The sequence below is a fragment of the Cyanistes caeruleus genome, unplaced genomic scaffold (assembly GCF_971803275.1).
Source record: "Cyanistes caeruleus unplaced genomic scaffold, bCyaCae1.hap1.1 HAP1_SCAFFOLD_94, whole genome shotgun sequence".
NCBI lineage: Eukaryota > Metazoa > Chordata > Aves > Passeriformes > Paridae > Cyanistes > Cyanistes caeruleus.
Window position 1 is genome coordinate 1,076,227 of NW_028255897.1, and position 20,417 is coordinate 1,096,643.

The 20,417-nt window shown below is 47.8% G+C and overlaps 1 protein-coding gene across 1 annotated transcript; it reads right to left on the reverse strand.

Moving 5' to 3' along the window:
• Positions 1–348: 348 nt before the first annotated feature.
• Positions 349–18,444, reverse strand: LOC147646542 (serine/threonine-protein kinase pim-1-like). The gene is made up of 5 exons (XM_086873298.1): positions 18,418–18,444; positions 1,954–2,320; positions 1,144–1,320; positions 740–887; positions 349–550 (listed from the first exon to the last, which is right to left on the reverse strand). Exons 1-4 carry the CDS (start codon positions 18,442–18,444, stop codon positions 781–783), a joined length of 678 nt encoding a protein of 225 aa, XP_086729424.1. The 3' UTR covers positions 349–550; positions 740–780.
• Positions 18,445–20,417: the final 1,973 nt, after the last annotated feature.

The following is a 20,417-nucleotide window of genomic DNA, read 5'->3' on the forward strand; positions in this document are numbered from 1 at the left end:
GGGAGTGGAGCAGCCCAAGCCCTTCCTTGGCTGCACAGCAAAGCAGCCGTGCTCAGGTTCTGGAGTCCCACCTGTGCTCCTGCCATGGGGGTTTGTTTGTGTCGGGCTGGCTGCCCCAGCCCCAGCTGGGGCACGGTGGGTGCTGGGGGCTGTTGGCAGGGCCAGGATCCCACTCCCATTTCGTAACCACCCCAGCCCACGTCCCCAGCCCTGCCAAAAACCAGCTGGGCAGCCACTGAGGAATCAGTTGCATCTGCCCCAGCAAAGGGGAAACCTTTGGTTCCCGGCCAATGCACAAATCTGGGAGCATCCCCCTGGGTCTGGACTTACCTGAAAATTCTCTGTGGAGCCTGGCTTTGAAGAAGGTGCCAGAATCAAAGTCCATCATCGCCAGCTCCTGCTGGCCAGGTGCAGGAAGAGGTTGTCATCCTTGCTGCTGTTCTCCATGTCTCCAGCAGCAGCAGCAGCAGCCCCACCTGGTACAGCTTCTCCAGGGGCTCCTTCTTCCCTGGGGTGACACCAGGCTGTCAGGGTTCTGCCCAGGGCCCGGCTGTCAGTGAAGCAGGACAAGCAAAACCAGCTCAGATGGTGCCCACCAGTGCTGGGCAGAGCAGCTCAGCTCCAGCACAAGGGCTGTGTGTTCCCATTCCATGACCCCAGTGCAGTGACACAGGCAGGACAAAAAAGCCTGGGTTTCTTTGCTGCTGATTGCCAGGGCATGTGTGGAGCTGTAACTTACCAGGTCCCTGCATCACTGTGCCTGTGGCTCTCTCCTTTCTTCTAGGGCTGATGAATATCCTGCACCCAGGGATCACAGGACAGGTCTTCTAATGAGGGCCTGTCCAAGGAGTTCAGGGATAAACACCACCTGATCAGAATCTGGCAGTCTGGGGAGAGAAACCACAAACCACTGGTCAGTTGGAGAAGGCTCCTGTCTGCTTTGCCCCACTATTCCCATGCCCAGACCACACTGGATGTGCTCAGAGCTGGGCCTAAACTTTCCCATCAATTGTTTGTTTTGGAGGAGAGCAGGAGAGCAGGACATGTGCCACCTCCTCAGCAGCTGCCAGAGCGGGATGCTCACGAGCCCGCTGCTGTCTCCCAACACTGGTGTTCCCCCCGTGCCCAGAGATGAGGATCCACCTTGGGAGAGCCGTTGTGGCAGCGGGAGCTGGCCCCATCTGATGTTCCTGCCCCTCCTGAAAGGGTGCTCCCCGCAGACCATCTCGTGCAGCAGGATGCCCAGGGACCAGACGGTCGCTGCCTCGCCATGGTACCAGCCGAAGTCGTTCCATTCCGGGGGGCTGTATGACGGTGTTCCTATGGAATATGGATGGAGCTCATCAGGGGGATGCTGCTGCTCCCAGAGCCTGGCCCCAGCATCCCTGGGCATGTGGGGGCTGCCCCAGTGGCACATGGGGTCACCTGCTGCCCTCTCACCAGCACCTGGGACTTGGGTACAAACCTGGGGTTGGAAAAGAAGCCACTGGTGCTGGAAGAGGGCAGCAGAAACCCTGGCAAGGCCCGACCATGACACACAAAGGGAAATACCCACTCAGTGCTGGGGAAAAACCACACCCACATCCTCCCTGCTGGCATTGCCCAAAAAATATCTTGAACCAAGACAAACCAGGTGAGCAGAGCAGTCCAAGCCCATTCTCACCTGCACACCAAACCAGCAGGTGCACAGCTTCTGCCTCCCCCTCTCTGCTACTCCCACCCACGGGGGTTTTGTCAGGCTGGCTGCCCCAGCCCCAGCCCCAGTCCTGGGCAGAGTGGCAGGCAAAGGCTGCCAGCAGGGCTGGAAGATGGGTCCCCACCCAGTTCTGCTCAGAAGCAACTTGGCTGAAGACTCAGTCCTGTGACTGGCAGCCAAAGGGAGAATCCCTCCTGCCACACCCAGGTTGGGCCAGGAGATGCCAGGACCGGGAGCCTGCCCCTGTGTGGGCTCACCTGCAAACTGAGTGTAGGCTGTGTCCTGCAGGTAGGTGCCACAGCCGAAGTCAATCAGTTTTGCCTCGCCGGTGTCCAGGTCTACCAAGACGTTCTCAGGTTTGATATCTCGGTGCAGGACCCCGCAGCTGGTGCAGTGCCGCACGGCCGCCAGCACCTGCTGGAACAGCTCCCGCGCCTCTTCCTCGGACAGGAACCTCCGTGCCCGAATGAAACGCCGCAGGTCCTGACACCGCTCCGGGCGCTCCAGCACCATCACGATGGTGTTGGGGAGCTGAAACCATTCCAGCAGCTGCACCACACCGGGGAAGCCTGTGGACACCTTGTCCAGCAGCACTATCTCCAGGGGTGCGCTGGTGCCGTCGGGCTGCGGGAGGAGCACGGTGCCGTCAGTGGGGCTGAGGCCGTGCCAGGGCTCGGGAAGCCCTCAGCCAGCCCGGGATGCTCTGTGCCCTCCGCTGGCCCCACGCCCGCTCTCCCTGCAGGTGTCCTGGCGGCTCCCACCCTGCCGGGCCCCGGCTCATCCCCGCCCGGCACGGCCCGGCTTCTGCCGCTGGCCCCGCTCACTCACCAGCTCGCCCCAGTGCCGGACGCGGTTCCGTGGCACCTTTTTGATGGCCACCTGCAAGCCAAAGGGAACAGCGGATTCAGCTCACCGCCCACCGTGTCCAGCCCCATCCTCCTCCTCCGCCCCCTCCTCCTCCTCCGCCCGCCGCCGGCCCCTCTGCTCACCGGGAGTCCGTCCGAGAGCCGAGTGGCCGCAAAAACTCTGCCAAAGCCGCCGCGCCCCAGCAGTGACCCCACTCGGTAGCGCTGCTGCAGGGCCTGCTGCGCCTTCCCTGGGGAAGAGACGCGGCCGTCAGTGCTCGGCCCGGGGCCAGGAACGGCCCCCGAGCGCTCCCCGAGCTCCCCGGGCCGGGCACCCGCAGGCGTTCCCTCATTGGAACGCGACAGCGGCGGAGCTCGGGCCGGGGAAGCCGCAGCGGAGGCGGCGGCAGCGGCCGCACCGCCTGTGTCCTCCGCGGGCCCCGGGAGGAGCCGGGGCCGGGGCCGGGGCCGGGGCCGGGGCCGAGGCCGGGGCCGGGGTCGGGGTCGGGGTCGGGCCAGGCGGAGCCAAAGGGCAGCGATGCCGCCCCAGCCCCTGGCACTGATGCCCGCCCAGCACAGCCAGAGCCAGCACAGCCAGAGCTGGGCGGAGGCGAGACCGCGGAGGGACGGACGGGGCCGGGGCCGGGGCAGCCCCGCCCGGGGCCGGGGGCGGGCTGGGGGCATGGCCCGGGTGGGCACGGGGAGAGGGAAACTGGAAAAGAAGGGGACACAGGAAAAGGGAGATCAGGAGAGGATGCGGGACAGTGGAAGAGGGAGAGGAGAGACAGAAATCGATTAATTCTCTGCTTTCGCTGCTTTCGCCGCTGCTGCCGCTGCCGCCGCTGCCGCTGCAACTGAAGCACCGGGGCCGTTTGTCCCCGTGTCCGTTTGTCCGTTGCCCGCTCGGCCCCGCCCCGAGCCCCGCGCTCCCCGGGCAGCCCCTGAGCCTGGCCAAACACGGGAACTTGGCCCTGCTGAGCCAAGAGCCAGAGTCTGGACTCCTGCACAGGGGCACAGCAATGCCCTTGGCTGCTGCTGTGCCTTGTCCCTGCTGAGGCTCAGACACCGTCTGAGCACATTCCCTGAATGCAGAATTTGTACCTGAGCCAAGCACTGCACTTGTGTCTCCAGCATTGCTTTCCAAGGAAAACAGGGCAAGGCAAACTGGCTATAGCTCAGGGTATTTTACAGTGTCTAAAACTTGCCAAGTCTCAGATCTTAGAGGTGAGATCCATTTGGAATGAATGGGATGGAGAAACAGCGCAAGATGGAAAAGGGAAACATAAAAATAAATAGAGAAAAATAGAAAAAAAACTTAGTGGTTGTTTCTTTGGATTTTATTTTCATTTCTTAAAAAAGCTGTTTCAGTTTTCCCAGAATCTTCTCCCCAGTCCCGTCTGTTCTTTCCAAAAACCTGTCCTGGAGAACAAGGCGCAGCTCCTGTCACAAGATGTGCCCCCAGCTGCAGCTTCTCTTGGCTCCCCACACTGTGAGTGCAGCACAACTCTTGCAGCAAAGCAGGACAAATGTTTGAAGAACTTGACAACTTGTTCTTTCTTTTCCTTGTGGACAGGGGAGTTGTGCCATTGGTGAGGTTTTCATTGTTGCTCTTCTACCCAAAGAAAACATGATGGGCTGCCAGGAATTGTTGGGGAATACAAGCCTGGCTGAATGTGGAGAAAGAATCTCCAGAGCCTGCAGCCACCAGTGGAGAGCTCATCATTCCAACAGCCCCATGGACATCTGGAAAGTGATCTGGAACATGAAGATGGGCTGACAGAGGGAGTTTGTTTCTGTGTTCAGTTGAGATGATTCTACATCTCTTGCAGTGGGAGAAATCAAGAGCACAATCAGTTGATGATAAGCAGCAGAACATGATAAGCTGGACCTCTCAGTGGATGAGAGAAAGAATGTGAAAAGGAGAAATGCAGGGAATGACTTGGTGAACTTTGTGTGTAAGAAGGGTCATTTTTTCCTAATAATTCCCAATTCATTCCCCTTGCTTTTATCCTTTTAACAAGGCCAATTGCATCTCAGATTCCCCAGGAAATGAGAACCTTGTGGAGCTGCCTGAAAGGTGCCCTGTTCCTTTTTCTTCTGCTGCTCAGAAGAAACAATGAAGCGAGTTGGGAAGTTCTGGTTTTTCTTTCTCCTGGAGGATTTTTTCATTTTATTTGCCACTGCAGAGGCAATTTCTGTGATGGCCTCTGTCAGTTGATTCTATTTCAGCAGCAGCAGCAGCAGCAACAGGGCTGTGTTTGAGCACTGCAAATGTGACCTGTGTGGCTTTAATTCCCCTCGACTTAGTGCTCAGGGAGTTGGGAGCATTTTGATCTCTAGTGATCATGATGCCTGAAACAAAAATCCTGAGTTCCCTGTGACAAAAGCACAGTGGGTAGCACTGATTGAAAGAGGCAATTGCAGCTGTACTGCTAAAATTCAGGTGGCAAGCAGAAGAGGGGCAAGAGCAGCCGGGATCTGCAATTGCCAAGACAAATGTAGATTAAATAATTTTGTGGGACTTTTCTGGAATTTGGTGGGATGTTTCAGGAATTTTGTGGGATTTTTCTGGAATTTAGTGGAAATTTGAGGATATTTTGTGGGATGTTTCTGGAATTTGTTGGGGGTTTAAGAAGATTGAGGGATTTTTTTTTAATTTTTTGCAATTTCATGAGATTTTTTTTGAGTTTTATGGGATTTTGCAAAAGTTTAAATAATTTTGTGGTATCATTCTGGAATCTTGAGGAATTTTGAGGAGACTTGAAGAATTTTGAGGTATTTTCTTCGATTTTGTGGTAATTTGTTTAGATTTTGTGGGATGTTTCTGGAATTTGGTGGGGTTTTGATAACATTTAAGGAATTTTGTGGGATTTTTCTGCAATTTTGTGGGATTCTTCTTGAATTTTGTAGGATATTGGGGTGATTTGTGGGATTTTTGTAGAATCTTGGGGTATTTTGTAGCGACTTGAAGAATTGTGAGGGATTTTTCTGAAATTTTGTGGAAATTTGTGGGGATTTGGTGGGATATTTCGGGAGTTTTCTGGGATTTTTTTTCACTGTTGTGGAATTTTCTGGTATTTTGTGGGATTTTTACACTTGAAGAATTGTGAGAGATTTTTCTTAGACTTTGTGGAAATTTGTGGGGATTTTGTGCGATGTTTCTGGAGATTTGGTGGGGTTTTGAGAACATTTAAGGAATTGTGTGGGATTTTTGTGCAATTTGGTGGGATTTTTCTTGAATTTTGTAGGATATTGAGGAGATTTTGTGGGAGTTCTGTGGAATCTTGAAAGATTTTGAGGTGACATGAAGAATTGTGAGGGATTGTTCTGAAATTTTGTGGAAATTTGTGGGATTTTGTGGGATATTTCTGGAATTTGGTAGGGTTTTGGGAAGATGTAGGGATTTTTTTTAGATTTTTTTTCTGGAATTCGGTGTGATTTTGAGGGGACTTGAAGAATTGTGAGGGATTTTTCTTAGATTTTTTGGAGATTTGGTAGGATGTTTCTGGAATTTTGTGAGATTTTTTTGTACTGTTGCGGAATTTTCTGGTATTTTGTGGGGTTTTGAGGAGACATGAAGAATTTTGAGGTATTTTTTAGATTTTGTGGAAATGTGTGGGGATATTGTAGGATGTTTATGGAATTTGGTGGGGTTTTGAGAACGTTTAATGAATTTTGTGGGATGTTTTTGAATTTTGCAGGATATTGTGGAGATTTTGTAGGAGTTTTGTGGAAATTTAAGGGATTTTCTGGAGACGTGAAGGATTTTGAGGTGTTTTCTTAGATTTTGTGGAAATGTGTGGGGATATTGTGGGATGTTACTGGAATTTGGTGGGGTTTTCAGAACATTTAGGGAATTGTATGGGATTTTTCTGCAATTTGGTGGGATTTTTCTTGAAAATTTGTAGTATATTGAGGAGATTTTGTGGGAGTTTTGTGAAATCTTGAAAGATTTTGAGATGACATGAAGGCTTTTGAGGTATTTTCTTAGATTTTGTGGAAATGTGTGTGGATTTTGTGGGATATTTCTGGAATTTGGTGGGGTTTTGAGCAATTTAATGATTTTTGTGGGATTTTTCTTCAATTTTTGGGATTTTTCTTAGATTTTTTAGGATATTGGGGTGATTTTGTGGGAGTTTTGTGGAATTTTGAGGGATTTTGAAAAGTCATGAAGGGCTTTGAGGTATTTTCTTTGATTTTGTGGAAATGTGTGGGGGTTTTGTGGGATGTTTGTGGAATTTGGTAGGCTTTTAAGAAGCTTTCTGCAATTTTGTTGGAGTTTTTTCTGGAAACTTGGTGTGATTTTGAGGAAACGTGAAGAATGCTTAGGGATTTTCTTAGATTTTGTGAAATTTTGTTGAGATTTGGTAGGATGTTTCTGGAATTTTGTGGGATTTTTTTGTTCTATTGTGGAATTTTCTTGTATTTTGTGGGATTTTGAGGTGACATGAAGTATTTTGAGGTATTTTTTTAGATTTTGTGGAAATTTGTGGGGATATTGTGTGATGTTTCTGGAATTTGGTGGGGTTTTGAGAACATTTAGGGAATTGTATGGGATTTTTCTGCAATTTCATGAGATTTTTCTTGAATTTTGTAGGATATTGGGGTGATTTTGTGGGATTTTCGTAAAATCCTGAGGGATTTTGTAGCGACTTCAAGAATTGTGAGGGATTTTTCTTTGATTTTTGTGGAATTTTGTGGAGATTTGGTTGGATGTTTCTGGAATTTTGTGGGATTTTTTTGTACTGTTGTGGAATTTTCTGTTATTTTGTGGGATTTTGAGGTGACATGAAGGATTTTGAGGTATTTTCTTAGATTTTGTGGATATTTGTGATGATATTGTGGGATGTTTCAGGAATTTGGTGGGGTTTTGAGAACATTAATGAATTTTGTGGGATTTTTCTTGAATTTTGCAGTATATTGTGGAGATTTTGTTGGAGTTTTTTGGAAATTTAAGGGATTTTCTGGAGGCATGAAAGATTTTGAGGTGTTTTCTTAGATTTTGTGGAAATATGTGGGGATATTGTGGGATGTTTCTGGAATTTGGTTGGGGTTTGAGAACATTTAGGGAATTGTATGAGATTTTTCTGCAATTTGGTGGGATTTTTCTTGAATTTTGTAGTATATTGAGGAGATTTTGTGGGAGTTTTGTGGAATCCTGAGGGATTTTGAGGTGACATGAAGAATTGTGAGGGATTTTTCTGAAATTTTGTGGAAATGTGTGGGGTTTTTGTTGGATATTTCTTAAATTTGGTTGGGTATTGAGCAATTTAATGAATTTTGTTGGATTTTTCTTCAGTTTTTGGAATTTTTCTAAGATTTTGTAGGACATTGGAGTGATTTTGTGGGAGTTTTGTGGAATTTTGAGGGATTTTGAGGAGACATGAACAATTTGAGGTATTTTTTTAGATTTTGTGGAAATTTGTGGGGGTTTTGTGGGATGTTTGTGGAATTTGGTAGGTTTTTAAGAAGTTTTCTGCAATTTTGTTGGAGTTTTTTCTGGAATTTGGTGGGATTTTGAGGAGACGTGAAGAATGGTTAGGGATTTTTTTAGATTTTGTGAAATTTTGTTGAGATTTGGTAGGATGTTTCTGGAATTTTGTGGAATTTTTTTGTACTGTTGTGGAATTTTCTGGTATTTTGTGGGATTTTGAGGAGGCATGAAGGATTTTGAGGTATTTTCTTAGATTTTGTGGAAATTAGTGGGGATATTGTGGGATGTTTCTGGAATTTGGTGGGGTTTTGAGAACCTTTAATGAATTTTGTGGGATTTTTCTTGAATTTTGCAGCATATTGTGGAGATTTTGTAGGAGTTTTGTGGAAATTTAAGGGATTTTCTGGAGGCATGAAGGGTTTTGAGGTGTTTTCTTAGATTTTGTGGAAATGTGTGGGGATATTGTGGAATGTTTTTGGAATTTGGTGGGGTTTTCAGAACATTTAGGGAATTGTATGTTATTTTTCTGCAATTTCATGGGATTTTTCTTGAATTTTGTAGGATATTGGGGTGATTTTGTGGGAGTTTTGTGGAATTTTAAGGGATTTTAAGGAGTCATGAAGGGTTTTGAGGTATTTTCTTAGATTTTGTGGAAATGTGTGGGTGTTTTGTGGGATGTTTCTGGAATTTGGTAGGTTTTTAAGAAGCTTTCTGCAATTCTGTTGGGAGTTTTTTCTGGAAACTTGGTGTGATTTTGAGGAGACGTGAAGAATGGTTAGGGATTTTCTTAGATTTTGTGAAATTTTGTTGAGATTTGGTAGGATGTTTCTGGAATTTTGTGGAATTTTTTTGTTCTGTTGTGGAATTTTCTGGTATTTTGTGGGATTTTGAGGTGACATGAAGTATTTTCAGGTACTTTTTTAGATTTTGTGGAAATTTGTGGGAATATTGTGGGATGTTTCTGGAATTTGGTGGGGTTTTGAGAACATTTAGTGAATTTTGTGGGATTTTTCTTGAATTTTGTAGGATATTGGGGTGATTTTGTGGGATTTTCGTAAAATCTTGGGGGATTTTGTAGTGACTTGAAGAATTGTGAGGGATTTTTCTTAGATTTTGTGGAATTTTGTGGAGATTTGGTAGGATGTTTCTGGAATTTTGTGGGATTTTTTTGTACTGTTGTGAAATTTTCTGGGATTTTGTGGGATTTTGAGGAGACACGGAGAATTTTGAGGTATTATTTTAGATTTTGTGGAAATTTGTGGGGATATTGTGTTATATTTCTGAAATTTGGTGTGTTTTTGAGAACATTTAGGGAATTGTATGGGATTTTTCTGCAATTTCCTGGGATTTTTCTAAGATTTTGTAGGATATTGGGGTGATTTTGTAGGAGTTTTGTGGAATCTTGAAAGATTTTGAAGAGTCATGAAGGATTTTGAGGTATTTTCTTATATTTTGTGGAAATGTGTGGGGATTTTGTGGGATATTTCTCGAATTTGGTGGGGTTTTGAAAACATTTAATGAATTTTGTGGGATATTTCTGGCATTTTTTGGGATTTTTCTTAGATTTTGTAGGATATTGGGGTGATTTTGTGGGAGGTTTGTGGAATTTTTTAAGGATTTTGAGAAGACGAACAATTTGAGATATTTTTTTAGATTTTGTGGAAATTTGTGGGGATATTGTGGGATGTTTCTGGAATTTGGTGGGGTTTTGAGAACATTTAGGGAATTGTGTGGGAACATTTAGGGAATTTTTTGTGATTTTGTGGGATTTTTCTTGAATTTTGTAGAATATTAAGGAGATTTTGTGGGAGTTTTGTGGAATCTTGAAAGATTTTGAGGTGATATGAAGAATTTTGAGGTATTATTTTAGATTTTGTGGATATTTGTGGGGATTTTGTGGGATTTTTCTGGCATGTGGTGGGATTTTTCTTAGATTTTGTAGGATATTGAGGTGATTTGGTGGGATTTTTGTAGGATCTTGAGGGATTTTGGAGAGACTTTAAGAATTGTGTGGGATTTTTCTGAAATTTTGTGTAAATTTGTGGGGATTTGGTGGGATATTTCGGGAGTTTTCTGGGATTTTTTTGTACTGTTGTGGAATTTTCTGGTATTTTGTGGGATTTTTAGACTTGAAGAATTGTGAGAGATTTTTCTTAGATTTTGTGGAAATTTGTGGGGATTTTGTGCGGTGTTTCTGGAGCTTTGCTGGGGTTTTGAGAAAATTTAGGGAATTGTGTGGGATTTTTCTGCAATTTGTGGGATTTTTCTTGAATTTTGTAGGATATTGAGGAGATTTTGTGGGAGTTTTGTGGAATCTTGAAAGATTTTGAGTTGACATGAAGGGTTTTGAGGTATTTTCTTAGATTTTGTGGAAATTTGTGGGATTTTTTGGGATATTTCTGGCATTTGGTAGGGGTTTGGGAAGATGTAGGGAATTTTTTGGAGATTTTTTTCTGCAAATTTGAGGGATTTTGTGGGGACTTGAAGAATTGTTATGGATTTTTCTTAGATTTTGTGGGAATTTTGTGGATATGGCGGGATGTTTCTGGAATTTGCCAGGGTTTTGAGAACATTTAATGAATTTTGTGGGATTTTTCTTGAATTTTGCAGGATACTGGGGAGATTTTGTAGCAGTTTTGGGGAAATTTAAGGGATTTTCAGGGGACATGAAGAATTTTGAGGTATTTTTTTCGATTTTGTGGAAATTAGTGGGGATATTGTGGGATGTTTCTAGAATTTGGTGGGGTTTTCAGAAAATTTAGGGAATTGCATGTGATTTTTCTGATATTTTGTGGGATTTTTCTTGAATTCTGTAAAATATTGAAGAAATTTGGTGGTAATTTTGTGGAATTTTGAGGAATTTTGAGGAGACATGGGGAATTTTGTGGTATTTTTCTAGATTTTGTGGAAGTTTGTGAAAATTTGGTAGGATGTTAGTGTAATTTTGTGAGGTTTTGAGAATATTTCTGCAATTGTATTGGAGTTTTTTTCTGGAATTTTGTTGGATATTTTATTGATTTTTTGGAGATTTGTGGAGATTTTGTGGGATGTATCTGGAATTTGGTAGGGTTTTCACAAGATTTCTGCAATTTTGTGAGATATTTCTGCAATTTTGTGAGATTTTTCTGCAATTTTGTGGGATTTTGAGGAGACTTGAAGGATTTTGAGGTATTTTCTTAGATTTTGTGGAAATGTGTGGGGATTTTGTGGGATGTTATTGGAATTTGGTAGGGCTTTGGGAAGATTTAGGGAATTTTCTGAGATTTTTTTCTGGAATCTTTAGGGATTTCGTGGAGACTTGACAAATATTGTGGGATTATTCTTAGATTTTGTGGAAATTTTTGGAGATTTTGTGGGATTTTTCTGGAGTTTGGTAGGGTTTTGAGAATATTTCTGCAATTTGGTGGCATTTTTTTCCAGAATTTTATGGGATTTTGTGGAGACTTGAAAAATTTTGACGGATTTTTCTTGATTTTGTGGAATTTTTAGAGATCTGGTGGGATGTTTCTGGAATATGGTAGGGTTTTGAGAAGATTTAGGGAATTTTGTGGGATGTTTATGGAATTTTGTGGGATTCTTGTGGAATTTTGTGGGATTTTGTGGAAACGTGTAGGAGTCTAGAAATGCAGGGACATTTCTCTGTCTATTCAATTATTTAAAGAATATATGAATCATATATAATATTGACAGAACGGCTTCCAAATATCCCTGAGCAAGCCAGGGTTTTTAAGAAATATAATAGAAAGTAGAAAAATGTTGCTTTTAACACTGAGGTGAAAATATAGATTTTTAGAGGGTTTCACACGTGGAGTAAAGATGAAGGAAAAAAGGTGTAGTTTTTAATCCTTCTTCTTCCTTCTTCTCCATGCTTCTGCAGTTTTTAGAAGCACAAAGAATGACTGGTTTAGAGTTAGCCGCACTTTTAATTATGTGAGTAGATCTAGAAAACCTGTTTGTTGAGATATAATAACAATACACGTGTCTGTAGTTAATAGGGTAAAAATTGGTATAAAGGTGAAAAGACCGCGTGGTTCGGGGCCATTTTGTATCATTAGAACGAGATGAGCCAGGCTGTGGTGATTTAAGCTTGTGCAGCTCGTCTGGATAGACCTGACAAGTTTCTGTAAGGATCCTTCAATAAACACCAGAAACCAGAATCTAATGAGCCCGGGAGTTTTCTTCGAATGTTAAGGACTGAGATAAGTGGGACTCCCCATGAGGGAGGATCCCAGAGGAATTCAGCCCAAAGGAGGCTGAGAGACTAGAGAAAAGTTATATCCACAGGGAATTCAGCACAAAGGAGGCTGAGAGACTAGAGAAAAGCTATATCCACAGGGAATTCAGCCCAAAGGAGGCTGAGAGACTAGAGAAAAGTTATATCCACAGGGAATTCAGCACAAAGGAAGCTGAGAGACTAGAGAAAAGTTATATCCACAGGGAATTCAGCCCAAAAGAAGCAAAAAGAGAAAAGTTACACCAATCCCCATCCCACCCATCCTGCCCCCCCCAACGCCCATCTCACCCCTCCTGATCTGCATCCCACTTCACCCAATCCCCTTCCAACCCCATTCCACCTGATGCCTTCAGAAGGCTGACCTAGAACAGAGGCTGGACAGAGTTAAGAATAAAGTTTATTAAAAGGCCTTAAAGGATACACCTTGGGCAGTACAAGAGCCTGGCCAGAGCTACACCCAGGACTGACCAAAAATGGCCACAAAAATGGACAACTCATCACGAGGTCTCACATTTTTAGAAGTTTAGGTCCATCTGGACATTGGGGCTCATTGTGCAGTGACAGCTTCAGATGATGAAGTCCCATCCTTCTTGTTTTCTCTCTTCAGTCCACCCTTGTTTATGCTTTTGGGCTTGGAACTTGTAACGACTGTCCTTGGTATCAAGCTAGAAAAGGAATTGTTTTGTCTACCTGTTGTAGTTTAAGGCCTGGCGATCTGAAGATTTCGGGATGTAACGGAAAGTTAGCAAAAACCCCTCTCTGTTAGGATAGTAAAACCTTCTGTAATTAGCAAATTGCACTCAAGTGTAACGTAAGCAGATGGGAGTAACACAATGACCCTAGGTTATAAAAGGTCAAATTCTCCTGCAATAAACGCCATTGCTTTGCCATCCATCACATTGATGTCTTGTGGGTAGATTGGCCAGGGTGGCCATGGGGGGAGGCCATGGTGCTGGCTCCTGAATTGGGGTGTTTGCCTTGCTTGGAAAACCTACACTACCTACTCTGTGAAGAGAGCTCAGTGACACCTAATGTGAAGTTCAAAACTACAAACCTAGGCAGTGCAGAACATGAAAGATATGAAAGCTAAAATTTAAGGCAACACACCCTGAGGGGCTGCGGAATCCAGTCATTTTGGGTGGGACTGAGTAGATTTCAGTGGCACTGAGTGGTTTTGAGGTGACAGATCGAACCCTCTCGTCTCCTTAAGTGCCAAGAAATGGAGACAACTCCACCAAATAACCCCACAACCCCTGAATACTCCCAAGTATCTCCCAGATTCCCTTGAAGCATTAGTAAATGTGAGGTTTTAGATGCCTTTGATGAATTTGTAGACTTTTATTCCAATTTTGTCTGTTTTAAAGAGATGAAGATGAATCAAAAGATAGAACCAAACCAGAATGACCACCAGCCCAGTGTGTTGCCAACACAGATCACTGGGAATGTGGGTCATCAGAGCTCTGCCCAACGTGGGTCCTCTGATGGGGGATGGAGCTGGAGCAGTGCACAAAGCTCTTCCTGCACTTGGGGCACTCACAGGGCTTCCCTTACCGGTGCCTCTGTTGGTGCTGGGTCAAGTGAGAGCTCTGGCTGAAGCTCTTCCCACATTCCCCACACTCATAGGGCCTCTCCCCAGTGTGGATGCGCCGGTGGGTGATGAGGTGGGAATTGTACTTGAAGCCCTCCCCACAGTCAGGGCAGCGGAAGGGCCTCTCATCCGTGTGAATCCGCTGGTGCCGGAGGAGATGGGAGCTGCTCTGAAACCTCTTCCCACACTCGGGACACTCGTAGGGCCTCTCCCCAGTGTGGATGCGCTGGTGGATGATGAGTTGAGAGTTGCAGCTGAAGCCCTTCCCACATTCCCCACACTCATAGGGCCATTCCCCAGTGTGGATCATCTGGTGGCGGATCAGGCTGTTGCTCTGTCTGAAGCTCTTCCCACACTCCAAGCACTTGTAGGGCTTCTCCCCATCCTGAAGCTGCTCATGGACCACCAGCTCAGAGCTCTGGCTGGATCTCCGGCCGCCTTCCCGGCACAGGGTGGGTCTTTCCTCCTCAGAGCACCCTGGGATGGGTTTGGAGCCCCTCCTCCTGTGGGATCTCTGGGGATTTTCCTCCCTGTTGGATTCCTGCACTGTGGTACCGCTGAAAACGGCCTCTTCCACGAGGTTCTGCCGTGGGGATTTGTCCACCCTGGTCTCCATCCTCAGCTCCTTGTCTGGGGGAGTAAGGACAAGGAGAGGATGGGATTTGCCTCCGTGCCAGAGGGAAGGGGAAGGAGATCCCCCCAGTGCGTCCCCGGCAGGACGGCGTCGGCAGCGGGGTTGTCCTGCAGCCGGGGGCCAGGCTGGGCTGGGAGATGGAGCAGGAGAGAGGGGGAAAGGGGCACTGACTTCCTCCTCACCTGCCTCGGTGTCCTGGGGCATCTTCCTCTTCCTTGCAGCCTCCTTCTCCATCCAGCCAAGGTTTGGGAATGGGAAATCCTGGTTTGGGGAAATACAAGGGATGAGGACATTGAGTTTGAAGGTCCCTCTGTCCAAGCTCATCTCTAGAAGTCACCGGATATCTGGGGTCCAAAAAACCTCCAAAAAACACCAAGATTCAGCCCTGAAAATGCCTCATAGGAGTTCCCCATCTCTAGTCTCTCCTGTTTCGGGTTCAAGGGTTCCCGCCTGTCCCAGCTGCTGGGAGTCAAGCTTGTACTGGGGACAACCTGTCTGCTCGGTCCCTACCATCCCCAGGCAGCTGGGAGTGCCAGGAATCCAAAAAGTTCCCCCTGTTTCCATTTCCCCACTTAGGGATGGTGAGACCCCCCAGTGTCCCCCCAAGTAGGATTTTCCGCTCAGCTTTGGAGTTCCACATTCTCCAAACATCCCCCTCCCCCAAAATAAACCCAACTCAGGGACCCCCCCCAGGGATATCCAGGCAAAGCTCCCACTCCCCCATCACCTGTGGGATGGTGGGTGATGATCCCACAGGAGGGGGCTATGAATTCAAGGAGTGCTCAGCCTTGTGGTTCCTTCTCCTTTCCCTGATCCTCCTTTGTCCCTCCTCTTCCTCCCTCTCCTCCCCTTCCATCCTTCCTCCTCCTCTTCCTCCCTAACCCCACCTCCTTCTCCTACTTCCATCCCTTCTCTCTCTCCTTCTTCCTCCCTCCTCTTCCATCCCTCCTCCTCCTCCCCCAGGAGCAGTGACACCCTCGGTGCCCCGTTCCCAAACCCCTCACAGCCCACGGCAGGAGCGGGGATGGAGCCGGGACAGGTCGGGATGGGCAGCGCGGGGCTCTCCGCTGCTCCCACCCGCTGGGGACGGGGGGAACCCGGCCCGGGGAAAAGGAGAGGGAAACTGGGAAAATTGGGGGCTGCAGATCCAACCTGGGGCTGGCTGGGGACCCTGGCTGGGGACTGCCAGCCCTTGGGGCTCCTCTGGGGAGATGTGGGAGGGGGGAAAGCAGAGAGGGCTGGGGGATCCCAGGAGTGGCAGCACTGGCAGGAACTGGTTTGTACTGGGATCATCCTGGCAGTGGCTGAGATTGCACTGGCTGTGTACTGACATCATACTGGGATCATACTGGGATCAGACTGGGATCAGACTGGCAGTCAGTAGGAGCCTGCAGGGGGCAATTGAGACCAGGCTGTGAGGAACTGGGAATATGCCCTGCGCTCCCCAGAACCCCGGGATCGCCCCCCATATGTCCCATGTGTCCCCCAGACCCTTCAGGATCCCCGAGTGCCCCCTCACTGCCCGTTCGGGACCCCCCAAAGTGTCCCTGGATCCCCGAATGCTCCCAACCCCACAGATTCCCCTTCTAGCCACTGCTGGGAATTCATCTCCCATCATTCCACAACACAGTTCCGCGCCCAAACCTCCTGCCGTGCCCCCCGCCCTAAAGAGCCCGGTCACAGCTCCCCAGGCTCCTCCCAAGTGCTCCCGAGCCGTGTACATTCACCCCGAGCACCTGCAGCCACGGCTCGGACGCAAAAATATTCTCCAAGCGCTTCCCCACACCGCCAAACGCGCCTTCGAAGCCACTTCCGGGACTACAGCTCCCATCATGCTCCGCGGCGCCCATAGAGCGCTATTCCAGCCGGGACTTCATCTCCCGTCATGCACCGCGCCTCACTGGAACCCATTGGAGCTGTGCCTATAACTCCCGTGATGCTCCGCGGCACCATTAAGCCTCATTATACTGGCACCTACAACTCCCATCATCCCCCGCGGCCCAGAGATTCCCCGTTACAGCCCCCCAAGTGCCGGCCCGGACCCCGAAGGGCCCCCAGATTCCCCTCCCTGACCTCCAAGTGCCCCCCTGGACTCCCAAGTGCTCCCCCGAACCCCGAATTGTCCCACAGAATCCCCTAGTCCCCCTTCAAGTGGCCCACCCGGCTCTCCCAAGTGTCCTCCAGACCCCCAAGTTCTCTCTAAATTCCCTCCCCAGACCCAAAACTGCCCCAAATGTTCCTCAGAAAAGTCTCCATTGACCCCAAAGTGGTCCCTTTTACCCTGTCTGAGAATAATTTAAAAATGATGATCAAAGGACTAAAATAGGAATAATGAGCATAAAGGGGGTGAAAGAGTGGTCAATTAATTAAAGAAGGGGATTGTGGTACTTAGAAGCAAGGATCAATAACGGGTTTCGTTCCTAAAAATGTATCAATTCTTTTATAAAAATATAAAAAATAGGTTATAAAAATACAGAATAATATTATTATAAAAATTAAATTTTTTATTAATTAATTAGATTTTAATGATAAAGAAAAGTTGATAAATGTTCTCAATGTTTTGGGATGTCAGTCCCAGCTGGGCGATGTCAGACATGCTGAGGCTTGGGGTGAGGAGCAGGTTGTCCAAACAGGGGCAGCCCACAGGGGGCTCATTCTTCTCTGTGACCAGACCTCCTCAGGAGACATTCAGCATTAGGATCACTTGGGGAATGCTTCTGACACCTCTCAACTAGAAAATAAAAAAATACACCCTTGATTTAAAAATAAAAAAAAAAAATGTGGTGGATTTTCAAATCTTCCTCCTTAACAGAACTCCAAACTGACTCCAAGCAGCTGCACAAGCCTTGGACTTGAAGACAGTGGAAGGAAGAGAAAGAGCCCCCGAGGCTTTCTGTATTTTAATGAAACCCAGGGTGCATTTGGGGCTGAGTCCAGCACCCTCAGGCACTGAGAGAAGGTTGAAGAAGCTGCTCAAGGAGTCAGAAGCAAAACTCCAAGTCCCTTGGAGCATCCCTGGGCCCCACTGACTGCCGGCTCCTGGCACACACAGCCATGGCATGGTCCAGTCTCACGCTGGGACACCTCCTGCACCAAAATTCTACCCTGGCAGGGACTTTTCTTTCTCCTCCCCTCCAGGCTGAACCTGCCAAGCTGCACTTTGGGGAGGTTTCCTTCACTTGCCACTGCCAAGGAAAGCTGTGTCTCCTGCTGTTCACAGACAGAGAAGAGCTGCTGGGGGATGTGGGGGTTGGAGGCTGCCTGGGGTACAGTGGCCATGAAATCATCGAGTTTTGAAATATTCTGTGAAAGAAGGAGGGGCATCAACAAAACTCCTACACTGGACTTAGGAAGAAGAGACTTCAGCCAATTAAGGTTGCAGATTTGGGGAGTACCAAATCAGCTACTGAGTTTTTCTAAGGGAAACAGCCTTTTAAAACAAAGGATTCCAGGAAGGATGGACACACTTCAAGAAAAAAGTCTTGAAGGAGCAGGAACAGCCTGTCCCCCTGTGACAAAAAATGAGCCAGTGAGGAAAATGACCAACCTAGGTGGGCAGGGAGCTTTTGGAGGAACTCAGGGAAAAGATGAGAGTGCATCACCGTTGGACAGAGGGGCAGGCAACTCAGGAAATGTTTAAGGATGTCATTAGGTCATGCAGAAAGAAAAGCAGAGAGGTGAAAGTTCAATTAGAGCTTAACATGGCTGCTTCTGTGAAGGATAATAAAAATGTTTTTATAAATACATTAATGGCAAAAGGAAGGCTATGGACAACCTCCATTCCTTATTGGGGGAGATATGGAAACCAAAGATGAGGAAAAGGCTGAGGTACTTAACTCCTTCTTTGCCTCAATTTTCAACATCAAGACAGGATTTCCTCAGGACAAGTGTTCTCCTGAGCTGGTAGATGAGGACAGGGAGCAGAAGAGCCCTCTGTAATCCAGGAGGAAGCAGTCAGAGACCTGCTGAGCCACTCAGATGCTCACAGGTGGATGGGATCGGATGGGATCCATGCTAGGGGGATGAGGGAGCTGGTGGATGAGCTCCCCAAGCTGCTCTCCATCATTTCTCCTCATCAGTCCTGGCTCACTGGGGAGGTCCCAGAGGACTGGAGGTGCCAGTGTGAGCCCATCCCCAAGAAGGGCTGGCAGGAGGCTCTGGGGAACTGCAGGCCTGTCAGCCTGAGCTCGGTGCCTGGTGAGGTTTTGGAACAGATCCCCTTGAGTGCCATCACACGGCACCTCCAGGATGGCCCAGGGCTCAGACCCAGCCAGCGTGGCTTTAGGAGGGGCAGGTCCTGCCTGACCAACCTGATCTCCTTTTATAACCAGCTGACCCGCCTGGTGGGTGCGGGAAAGGCTCTGGATGTGTCGAGCTGGACTTGAGCAAGGCCTTGGACACGGAGAGCCGCAGCATTCCCTGGAAAAGCTGCAGCCCACGGCTTGGACAGGAGCACTCTTTGCTGGCTGCAGAACTGGCTGGAGGCCGGGCCCAGAGAGTGGTGGGGATGGTGCTGCATCCAGCTGGTGTCCAGTCGCTGGTGGTGTCCCCAGGGATCTGTGCTGGGCCCAGGCCTGGTTAATATCTTCACTGAGGGTCTGGCTGAGGGGGTCGAGTCCAGCACTCACAAATTGCAGATGACACCAAGCTGGCTGCGAGTGGGGATCTGCTGGAGGGCAGGACAAGGAGACACAGCCTTGAGCTGCACCAGGGCAGGTTTAGGCTGGACAATAGGAAGGAGTTCTTCCCAGAAAGGCTGATTGGGAATTGGAATGGGCTGGCCAGGGGGGAGGTGACAGAGTCACTGTCCGTCTCCAGTGGTCTGGGGGAGTGACATCAATCTGTGCTTAATAACTGATTTTGCTTTAAAACAATTGCTTCAAAAATTCTTCCTGTTACACACTGAGTGTCTGTGCTGGTTTTATATTAGTTGATATTTGGTGAGGAGGGAAGAAGCCACCCATGCAAATGACTTTTTCTAGGAGGGAGCTGCTAAGAGCTTCCTCTGTGCTTAGCAAAACCAACAGCTGGCTGGCTCTGAGAATTGTCAAGGTATTAAATAATTTAGAAGCTGTATCCTCCTGTGTGAAATCCACATTTTAAAGACAGGCAAGCCCAGGAAAGCTCTCTGTTGTTTCCAGCTGTGAAGAGTTAACTGGGTGCTGGTCAGGCCGGCCCTGCTCCAGCCTGGCCTGCACCGAGCCGGGCTCCGCCAGGCCCCGGGAGCGGCTCTGGGCTGGGCCAGGCCCCTTCACCACGGCCCGCACGGCCCCAGCGGCTGCCGGGCACAGGGAGGGGAAGCCATCGGCCCGCAGCTGGGATTGAAGGGAGCAGGGGCCTGGGACCAGCCATGTGGGCAGAACAGCCACGACTGTTCTGGCCGGGCCCCCTGAGATCTTGGCACAGCCCCAGGGCTGCCTGAAATCCATCACCGTGACTGCTTCGGCCACTGCCCGGCAGAAACCATCATGAGCATCTGCAGGTCTGGGTGAGATATGAACTCTTTCTGTGCACAGATGAGACCTGCAGACCTCCATCCTCCCCTTGGGTGAGAGAAAAGGACAGAGTGGGAGACTAATGCCACAAGTATGGTAGGCTACACCTGTCTTCATGTATCATTGAATTAGAGAAATACTCTCTCCAGGGCAAATTATGCAACACTTCGCCTCACAATCCATCAGTCTTAATTACAGTGAGTGGTAGATCCTAATAACAATCCAATTAGAGCAAATCAACATGGTGTGAATGGCAAGAAGAATTTGCTTGTCAACAGATGAATATGTCCCGCTCAAGAATGAACAAAATCTGCCTTTACTTGGAAGAAAGTAAACATGGAGCAATGCAGTATTTGGGTTTTATCCAGTGATAAATGGGGCAAGAAGTTGTAACAACTCACCTGTTTTACAGAACACAAGTACTGATACAGTCAATGGTGCAACCACATTGAAGGGATCTTCAGGACATTCCTTTATTTCTTAACAAGGAA

Bases quoted from the DNA above. Each gene is read 5' to 3' on its own strand.
- LOC147646542 (XM_086873298.1), bottom strand. From the start codon at position 18,444: ATGGATCCCATCCGATCCCATCCACCT. The intron at 1,321-1,953 runs GTGAGCCCACAC...CATATTCCATAG, and splicing joins AGCCTACACTCAGTTTGCAG to GAACACCGTCATACAGCCCC. The intron at 888-1,143 runs GTGGATCCTCAT...TTCTCTCCCCAG, and splicing joins GCCACAACGGCTCTCCCAAG to ACTGCCAGATTCTGATCAGG.